The sequence below is a fragment of the Musca autumnalis genome, unplaced genomic scaffold (genome assembly GCF_047663935.1).
Source record: "Musca autumnalis isolate F117 unplaced genomic scaffold, ASM4766393v1 scaffold_2, whole genome shotgun sequence".
Lineage (NCBI taxonomy): Eukaryota > Metazoa > Arthropoda > Insecta > Diptera > Muscidae > Musca > Musca autumnalis.
In genome coordinates this window covers 157,161,121-157,171,496 of record NW_027411755.1, presented here as the reverse complement: position 1 = coordinate 157,171,496, position 10,376 = coordinate 157,161,121, and the positions used below count along the sequence as shown (strand labels likewise).

Sequence of the window (10,376 nt, the reverse complement as noted above, 5' to 3'; positions counted from 1 at the left end):
CACATTACTCCTGAAAGAAGATCTGTCATTGCTTCGAATGGAATATTGTGTTTTTTGATCGAAATCTATCTGAAAAATTGAAAATTTTAATACTTTAAACAATTTTTTCTTTATAAATTTATAATAGTTACAAACTGATTACATGTTTTAGTAGAACAACAAAAACATCAAGACTATTTCCTCCCCACGATCTCTCAAAAAAAACTTTTCTTTACGGCAATTTGTGTACTACAAAATATGGCAAAATAAGCCGCCAGTCGGTAAACTAATCGGCGCGCCACTGCCGATTGTCTGTCAAATGTACTGAGCGAGCGAGTCGAAAAACTGGGTCGGCTTCGTTGTCTGCTTGGTATTTCGGATTCTCAATAATAGGAAAACATCGATGTTGTATATTGTTAAAAATAAAGTGATACTCATCACACATATGCCTTGACGTCGCACGGTGGTCGAAAGCACTGATCTAGCGGCGCGAAATTAATAACTTGCAAACGAATTGAGATACGTCACTGAAATTTTGCACAAGCTCAGCTTGTACCTGCGTATAAAATCTCCTTACAAAACATTTTCAATACGTATTTATGTTTCGATGGGGTGCCGCCGTGGTGCAATGGTATGCACGCCCGCCTTGCACGCAGAAGGTCGGTGGTTCGATTCCCTGGCCAGACAACACCAAACATTTTTCAACGGTGGCAAAATACCCCACAGTAATGTTGGCGACATTTCCCGAGTATTTCAGCCTTGAAAAACTTCTCTACAAGTGGTTTCTTAGGACACGCCGCACAGTGGTCGAAACCACTGATCTAGCGGCGCGAAATTAATAACTTGGAAACGAATGAAGATATTGTTACGAATGTAACTGATAGGTTTAAGTTAGTTTAGTTTAATTTCCGTTAATTTAAAAATTTGAATTGTAACGTAAAGTTTTTATTACGCAGTTACTTTATTTAAGCAACAACAACTACCATGTAGAACTCTCTTCATCATTCTAGTCGTTACATTACCTTTTGTTATTGTTCTTTTGTTTGCTTTGCCATAGTCATGTAATTATTGTTTAGTTTGTCACCTCCTTATTTCTTTGCACTTGTTTGTTGTTGTTACGTCATTACTGTGCTTGTCGTCCAATTGTATTTCCCCATGTATGTATGTGAGTATGGTTGTTCGCTTAGTGCGAATGTGTGTCTGTGTGTTCGCTGCTCAGATTCGAGTTGTTGCCATATTTCTAGATATTTCCAGACCAAGGAGATTTTGGGGTATAAATAGAGTTACGAATGGCAACATGAGTTGAGTTGTGTTTTGAGCGTTGAACTGAACAGATCGGTAAAAGAATAGCTGCGTGCTAACTAGAGACAAGCTGCGTGCTTAGTAATTAAAGTCGGTTACGAATAAGTGTAATAAAGTAAATAAAGCATTGTAGAAACGTAATCTAAAACGAACCCTGTTTTATTTGGTACAAATCGTACTGGGAAATAAAACAACGTCTACACGGAGATTAGTCAAATCTAATTCCGTAACAATTGGTGTCAGCAGTGAGATTACGATCATCCTACAATGAAGTTTAAGGATCTACGAGTGGAAGACTTGAAGAAGGAGCTAAGTAAGTTGGAGTTGTGTTCTACTGGCAACAAGGCCGAACTACAAAAACGCTTGTTGGAAGAGTTCGAACGCCGTGGAATGAACATCGATGAATATGAGTTCGACGGTAAGGAAGAAGTCGAGTTACCGGCAAAGGGCGAATCCACTGTTGAGGAAGTTTCATCGGTAGCTGCCAGGGGTGACGATTTGAAATCAATGCTGGCTATGATGATGCTGGAAATGAAATCTGACAACAGTAAGATGTTAGAAGAGATGTCTAGAAAGAATGAAGAAACTTCCAGACTTGTGATGGAAATGAAAGCGGAAAATTGCAGAATGGTTGAAGAAAATTCCAGTAGAATGATGGAGAAATTAGATGCTAAAATGGAAGAAAATTCCAGAAAGAGTGAAGAATATTCCAGAAAATTGGAGGAAAGATTTGCCAAATTCGACGACAAATTAGAGGAAAAGTTAGAAGAGAACTCTAGAAAAATCACCGAAAACTTAATGGCAGAGAATTCTAGGATGTTTGAAGAAAATTCAAGAAGCTTAAAAGAGGAGTTGGAAGAGAATTCTAGGAAAATTAACGAGAAACTCGAGAATATCACGATAGTGATTGAAAAGAGAGTAGAAAACGTGGAGGTACAAATGAAAGAGTTGGATAAAAAGATTTTGTCTGTTGACGAGAAATTTCTGGCTCAAGATGAGAAGATTCTGGGCATAGAAAAGAAAATGTCGGAACTGGAAATTAAAGGCGGTCCAGTGAGAGCTATCCATAACGCGTTAAAGATTAAGCCTCCAGTGTTCGACGGCTCTACCTCTTTAAATGTGTTCAAATTACAGTTCGAGACATTGGCTGCTAGAGATTCTTGGAACGACAACGACAAGGCGGTATCACTCCTTATGTCATTGAAGGGTGATGCTGCTGACGTATTACAGAGTATTCCCGCCGCTTCTAGGAACAACTATGGAGATATAATGGCTGCTCTTGAACGTAAGTACGGTAGTGAACACAAGCAAGAGATCTACCGAATGGAACTGAGGGGAAGAGTCCAGAAGCCAAATGAGACCTTACAAGACTTTGCGGCTGATATAGAGCGGTTGGCGCAGTTGGCATATCCAGGAGAGACACATCCATTGGTGGACCGCATAAAGATTGAGACATTTGCAAGTGGTATTCGTGATCCAGAGATAAAATTTGCGACGTATGCGGCACCGATAGGAACATTTGCAGAAACCGTGTCATTTGCCCTGGCCCAAGAAACCGCGAAGATGCTGGTGAAACCTAAAGCTTACAACGTGAGGAGGCTGGAAGTTGAGGACAACAATTCCCAGACCGTGGTCGATCATCTGAAAGATGCACTAATGCGTGTGAAACGAGGGGCTGGAAAAACGAGAAAAACTTGTTATAACTGTCGGAAAACTGGACACTTGGCCCGAGAATGCAGATTGAGACAAGCAAGGCCCAGATCCACCTCACCGCCTTCAAAAAGCGACGACCAACCGGTGGCCAAGAATCTGGAAAGGGTGACATCAGGTGAATCAAATAAAGGGAATTCCGTCAATCACGAGACGCTGCTGGCAGAGGATGAAAATGATGGTCCCACAATCTCTATAGCCATAGTCCAGCAGAAGAATCACAACTTAACGGTTAAAGGCTTCGTCAATGGTGTATTGCGTACCTTGACATTGGACACCGGTGCAACAAAGTCCATTATTAGACCGGATTTGGTAAAAGGGAAGGTATTGCCGTTAAATGGAGTCAAATTGCGGACGGCCACAGGCGAGAAGACCCCGGTGCATGGAAAGGCCTACCAAAGGCTAAGTATGGGTAGGAAATCGGTAAATTTCGATTTTATAGTGGCCGATATTGTGGACGAAGTTATACTTGGCGTGGACTTTATGATTGCCTTCGACATCAACCTGGACATAAAGCACCGTGTGATGACTTGGTCCAATGTGGAAATACCGATAAATGTGGGCTACAACGAGAAAAGCAAGCATCGCCAAAGTGCAGAATCCGACGAGATCGCTGTAGATGTCCGTACGCTGAAGGTGGAAGCCGCTGACAATTGGCCCGTAGGAAAGTGGAAAAGTCTTGCGACGAGGAGGAAAAAGAGAAGATGTACGTCGAGGAAAGGTCTATCGAAAGCGGCCGTACAGCAAGGAAGGGCAAGTCCGAGGAAGACCAGGTGGCACTTAGGAAGATGACCAAGAAGAAAGAAGGTACAGCATCGCGATTCCTGGAGAGAAAGCAACGTCGTCCGGAAGAGCAGGAGTCCAAAGCTGACGCAGTAGAGGGTACATCTAAATCAGTTGCCACCACTACAGAACGAGAACTGCATCTAGTCAAGAGGAACAGGCTTAAGCGGGAGGCAGTGTTACCAATGCCCATACCACCGAGAGGGAACTGTGCCTATTCGGGACGAACAGGCTTAAGCGGGAGGCAATGTTACGAATGTAACTGATAGGTTTAAGTTAGTTTAGTTTAATTTCCGTTAATTTAAAAATTTGAATTGTAACGTAAAGTTTTTATTACGCAGTTACTTTATTTAAGCAACAACAAGTACCATGTAGAACTCTCTTCATCATTCTAGTCGTTACATTACCTTTTGTTATTGTTCTTTTGTTTGCTTTGCCATAGTCATGTAATTATTGTTTAGTTTGTCACCTCCTTATTTCTTTGCACTTGTTTGTTGTTGTTACGTCATTACTGTGCTTGTCGTCCAATTGTATTTCCCCATGTATGTATGTGAGTATGGTTGTTCGCTTAGTGCGAATGTGTGTCTGTGTGTTCGCTGCTCAGATTCGAGTTGTTGCCATATTTCTAGATATTTCCAGACCAAGGAGATTTTGGGGTATAAATAGAGTTACGAATGGCAACATGAGTTGAGTTGTGTTTTGAGCGTTGAACTGAACAGATCGGTAAAAGAATAGCTGCGTGCTAACTAGAGACAAGCTGCGTGCTTAGTAATTAAAGTCGGTTACGAATAAGTGTAATAAAGTAAATAAAGCATTGTAGAAACGTAATCTAAAACGAACCCTGTTTTATTTGGTACAAATCGTACTGGGAAATAAAACAACGTCTACACGGAGATTAGTCAAATCTAATTCCGTAACAATATCTTTCTGAAATTTTGCACAAACTCAATCTGTCTCTGTGGGTAATTATGGACTAAATATGAACAACATAGGCAAATATTTTGGTATAATTTGAGGATTTAAGGATTTAAGCCACCTTTTCCTTCCAAACTAGTTGTAATTTGGTACTTAGGGTTCCTAGTGATCACTAAACCTTTCCACCAAAAATTGTGGACATAGGTCCACGTTTGGGCATAGGCCCCTTTTAAGGTACCTCCCGACTTTCAGTAGTTTGGGGATTTAAAGCTACATTTTCCGACCAAATTAGGTGTAATTTGGTATATGGGGTTCCCAGTGGACACAAAAATTCTCCACCAAAAATTGCGAACATAGGTCTACATTTTGATATAGCCCCTTATATAACCGTACCGACAGATTTTGGGTATTTTGAGGATTTAAGCTATTTTTCAAGACCATTTATCAGCAAGATTTGCAGCTAAATTTTGGTTATTCGGAATCTAGGGAGTCCAATTTAATTATTAAAAAAATTACTGGACCGAACCTCGGTGGACCTTTGTAGTTACGCTCCATCCAACAAAAGTATATTGCACTAAAAACATACAAAAAATAATAATTTTTGAAAATTTATTGCTTTATAACTATGAAACTTCAGGCCCCAAACATTTTATTTTAATTTAACTTAAACCCTCCACTATCAATAAAAAATAAACTTTGTTTAGTTTTATTACGAATTTATTTAACAATTAAACAAATATGAGATCAGGTTTTTAGCAACAATTTTATTAAAATCTGATCCGTCAAAATTGCTTGCACTTGACACTGAATAACTGAGTGAATATTTACAACAACAAAAAAGTAAAAACAAAATCTTAGTCAGCAGAGTGTCTGTAATCGATATAATGGAAAACATTTCGCAATTTTATACATTGATTTTTTGACTTTCGCGCCGCTAGATCAATGATTTCGTCCTCTGTGCGCCGTTGGACTCGGCGATAAACAGTAGGTCCCATATCATTGAGCTAAATATGAATCGGGGTGCACTCATTGATATGAGAGAAGTCTATCTTGTCCCGTATGGGATGTTGTGGAACAATGTTGTTGTTGTTGTATTTATGTTTCGATGTAACCCCTTTTATCGTACCCCCGATTCGTTGAATTTTTACTTGTTATCCCATATTTAATAACATATTTAGCTATAATATGGTATTATAGAGTCTCCGGGGGTAGAACTCCTCCTTGCAAACATTTCTCAAGATAGGTCCATATTTTGATTTAGCTCCCATACAAATGAACAGCTAAATTTGTATAAATTTCATGCAAAATCCCTTATTTCAAAAGAGCAGCCATCTAAAGATTTGCAAATATTTGCAACCCTAGTGTGGTTAATCCGTATCCAGAGAGTCCAATTTCATTCAATAATGGAATCCAAGTTCGGCCAAGTTTACAAGATGCACTCTATGGAACAAGCACGTACAACCCATAAAAACACTGAAATATTGAATTTTTTGAAAATTTATTGCTGTATAAATAAGTACCTCCAGACCCCAAACTAATTTTTATAATTTAAATCACATCCTCTGCTATTAATTAAAAATAAATCTTGTCCAGTTTCATTACGAATTAACATTTAAACAAATATGAAGTTAATTTTTTGCTACAATTTTTTTAAATCTTATGCAACAAAAACTCTTGTATTTGATAGTGAATAACTGAGTGAATATTTACAACAACAAAAATGAAAAAAACAAAATCTTTGTCTGCCAAGTGTCTGTAAACGATACAATGGAAAATATTTCGCAATTTTATAGTTCGATTTTTTTACTTTCGCGCCGCTAGATCAGTGGTTTCGACCAGTGTGTGTCGTGGAAGAGCTTAGTGCAGGGCTGAGCTAGCATGTGTGCTAGCACTCAGGCAAATTGTGAAAACATACTCTAGTTTTTGTGAACCATGAATAATTAAATGTTTATGGAATTTTTTTATTTATATTTTTTAGACGGCATTAATGTTTAAAAAATGTTGAAATAAGTAATGAAACGTCAAGAAAAATTAAATATTAATTCTCCCTTAAATTTCCCTCTCTCTCGATTTTTCTCAGCCCTGACTTAGTACTTCCATAAACGAAAAGAAGCTACATAATTGTTTCATTTTACTTCAATACAATTTGCGGTGGAGGTTATAACAAGTTCGGGCCGAACTAACATAAAGCCGTTTTTGATAGTTTTATTTCCCAAATTCGTTCAGTCTTTTTCTAGTTATTTATAGTCACGAAGAACAAATTCAGGCAAAGAAGTTTCAACAAATTTTTATTTTACTGCGTTAAAATTCTTTTTAAAACCTGTAAAATCTTCAATTGTATTTAAATCTTCTTCTCTTAGTTTACGAAAAATATTCATGTCATTGTTATGAACATTCTGGAAAACAATCGTAACTAAGATGTCGAAAAGTTGAGTTCAAACTTTTGCAAGCATTCATTTATGTAAGGATAGCAACCCAACTGCAGTTGCGTTGCCCACAGCAAATTTAGTAATAGAATTTTCTGTTTCCGCGTTAAAATTGATACTTTTTTACAGTTAAATTAATAGCTGATGGTTCAAAAATCTGATATTGATTGAATTTAACAAAAATCTTCGTATTTTTGCTCATTTTAATTGCATGATTTTCTCTTCTGGCAACGCAACTACAGTTGAGTTGCTATCCATAATCGACACCTAAAATTCCTTACCATTTAAATTTCATCCGAAATTATTTTAGGTAGCTTTACTGCTACATCATATCAGATACCCACTACCCCATCTTTCCCCTTTTGAGTAAATAAATAAAAAGATTGTATTAAAAATTTGATTTTAAAATGGTCTTTTGTATTTTGTTGTTTTTGCTTTTTTGTAAATAAATTATTTCAATTTTAAAACTAAAAAACATTTCATTTATGTGTTTGTTTGTGGTATAAAAAGTTGTATGTATAAAGATAAAATACCAAATAATTGGTACTGCTTATAATATATATTATTAAAGTTAATGTATATTTATAAAAAAATGTTTGTATAAAAATAGTTTTTTGTCCTCCACTTAAATTCTAGGCAAAAAATAAACTAAACATTGTCTTCCATTTGTTTTGCTTAACAGTATAAAAAAAAAAAAACTAAAAAATATAATTCAATTATTTTTACAAAATATGTACACGGGAAAAGAAAACAAAAAAATATTTGCATATAATACATTTGTACAGGCACTCTCTAAACAAAATTAATTCTTTAATAAATGCAGTTTTCAAGAAAGGAGTTGGTTTGTGTTTTTATACAAGAGGCTGACTAGAGATTTTTTTAAAGATAGAAAAATGGCTCTGCCTTTTGAGAGGAGAAGAAAAAAAAACATTACTACAAAAAACACCAGGTTTATGTAAATTGGTATATCAGCACAAGTATAAGAGGAAAAACAGTAGTTGGTTGGTTGATTTCAGGAAAGTGCGTTTTGTTGTTTTTGTTAGGAACTAATTTTTGGTGGTTCTTTTCATTTTTCTGTTGTTGTATGGCAAACGAGATATGTTGAATAAACAAAATTGGTGTCTCTTAATGATCACCATAGGTTGGATAGGCAACGAGATCATTGTTGCTAGGTTGATTGCTGCCAGCACTGCTTGTGGAAGATCCTTGGCAACCGCCTTCAGAGTGTTTGGTTAGCAACGACATGCGGGAGAAGGTTTTTGAACAATTACTGCAGGAATATTTCTTGATATCGGAATGTGTTTGTAAATGTGCTCTGAGGTTGGAACGATCAGCAAAGGCGCGATGACAATGTTGGCAGCTGAATGGTTTTTCACCGGTGTGGGTGCGTATGTGTCCCTGCAACAACCATGGTCGCGAAAATGCCTTACCACAAATGTTGCACTTGCATGGTAGAGTGTGGGTGCGAATGTGCATTTTCAAGGCACCCAATGACACATAGGTTTTGTCACAATCCTTGCAACTGAAAGATTTCTTAACTTGATTACCCTCAGCCGCTGGACAATGGAATTGTTGATGTTTCGTTAATCCGGAAAAGGTGGAATAGGATTTTTGACAATCGGGACACTGATAACGTGGTGGACCACTCTTTTCTTTTTTCACTGGTGTGGAGGTGGCTGATGGTGTTTGGCTTGTGGCACTTGAAGATGTCTTGCAGGATGAAGCATTCGAGGAGCTGTCGATATTTTCACTTTTAATGTAAATTGAAGATTTTAGGGGTGTGGTTTTGGCACTGTTTTGTTGAGCAGGTTTTATAGATAAATCCTCGGGAACAGGTGATGCTAGAGATTCGGGTGTCAATGATCTCATTGAATAGTAGGAGGATTCAGAGTAGGCTGGTGAAATGGGAGCATGGTGTGGAGCATAGCCCAAAGCATAGGAGGCTGGTGTTTGGTGATGTGGATGGTAGGCAGCTGGCAAAGGATAAGGCATGAAACGATGTTGGCCATGATGATGTTGGTGCGAGGCTGGTGAGCTGGGCATTTGTCGTACACCAATTGGTCGGTGAATGACATCAGTGCGCATGGGTGGTGATACAGAGCTGGAACGGCCAGACAAATAATGATGAGGTGGTGGAGGTGAGAGTGAACCAATAGAATCTGATGGCGAACTGGGCGACAACAATTCTCCTCTGAGTGGCGAGATTTGTTGGGCCAGGTGGGGATTATTGATGGTGCGATAGAACTCAGCGGTGTATGGTGACATGTGGAAATTCCATGGCTGTATGCCATATTTGGGATATGTGGGAGTTGGCACAACGACGGAAGCAGCTGCCGCCGAAGCGGCTGCTACAGCTGCTGCAGCCGCCAAAGCTGCCGCTTGTGTGGTATTTGTATCGGCACCATGGTTATCCTCAATTTCTACACAGTCAATCATTTCATCATCTTCTTCACCGCACATACTGTCATCATCGGTGTGATCGACATCGACACCTTCATCTTCACAGCAATCGCTAACATTGATCATCTCATCCTCTTCTTCTTCAGCCAAAGCTGAAGAGGTTGTCTGTTTGCTGTTGCTGCTGCTAGAATCCTTTTTCAAACTTAAATTCTCTGGCTCCTCATCGTCGTTATCCAATTTGATCATTTTCTTGGGGTTATCCATTATGGTTGTGGCTGTATCCTCTTCATCATCGAAATGATAATGAACTGGTCGTTTTTTCAAAGGACACTTGCTGTAGTTTTTTTCCACTATCATATCCTCAATGTTATGCATTTTGAATGTTTTTCTTATTTTTTCCGTTATAGAAATTTTCACAAGTTTTCTTTTTTGTTTATAAAGTTTATTGTTATTTTTTTGTTTGTTTATAACATTTGTTTTATTTTCCGATCATGTTTTCCGGCGTTTTTTGTTTTGAATGTTTTCTTATACGAAATTCTTTAGGTCAGTAACTCAAAAACCGAATTTCAAAATCATAAAACAAAATTAAATGAAATTGTTTTGTTGTTGTTTTTTTAGAACACAAGCGAATGCGATGCGAACTCAAGCAAAGGCAACGAAGAACTGTGCTGGAGCATCACTCTGGGCGAGTTTATATAGGCCGAGGAGTTTTCAAGCATAACTCTGCAACTTCATGCACTCACCAGGGGGAGAGAGAGTACAGCCAGAGAGCCCTCTCTCTTTCTCTGAATGAGTATCACCTGCCGTTAATTTTCCAAAACTCTCTTACAGTGCCTTGGCTATTTCCTTCCTTAACAAACA

General features: G+C 38.1%; 1 protein-coding gene across 1 annotated transcript; it reads right to left on the bottom strand.

Moving 5' to 3' along the window:
* Positions 1-7,510: 7,510 nt before the first annotated feature.
* esg (escargot) lies at positions 7,511-10,176 on the bottom strand. The gene has a single exon (XM_073966108.1). The coding sequence runs from the start codon at positions 9,888-9,890 to the stop codon at positions 8,241-8,243; it is 1,650 nt and encodes a 549-aa protein (XP_073822209.1). The 5' UTR covers positions 9,891-10,176; the 3' UTR covers positions 7,511-8,240.
* Positions 10,177-10,376: the final 200 nt, after the last annotated feature.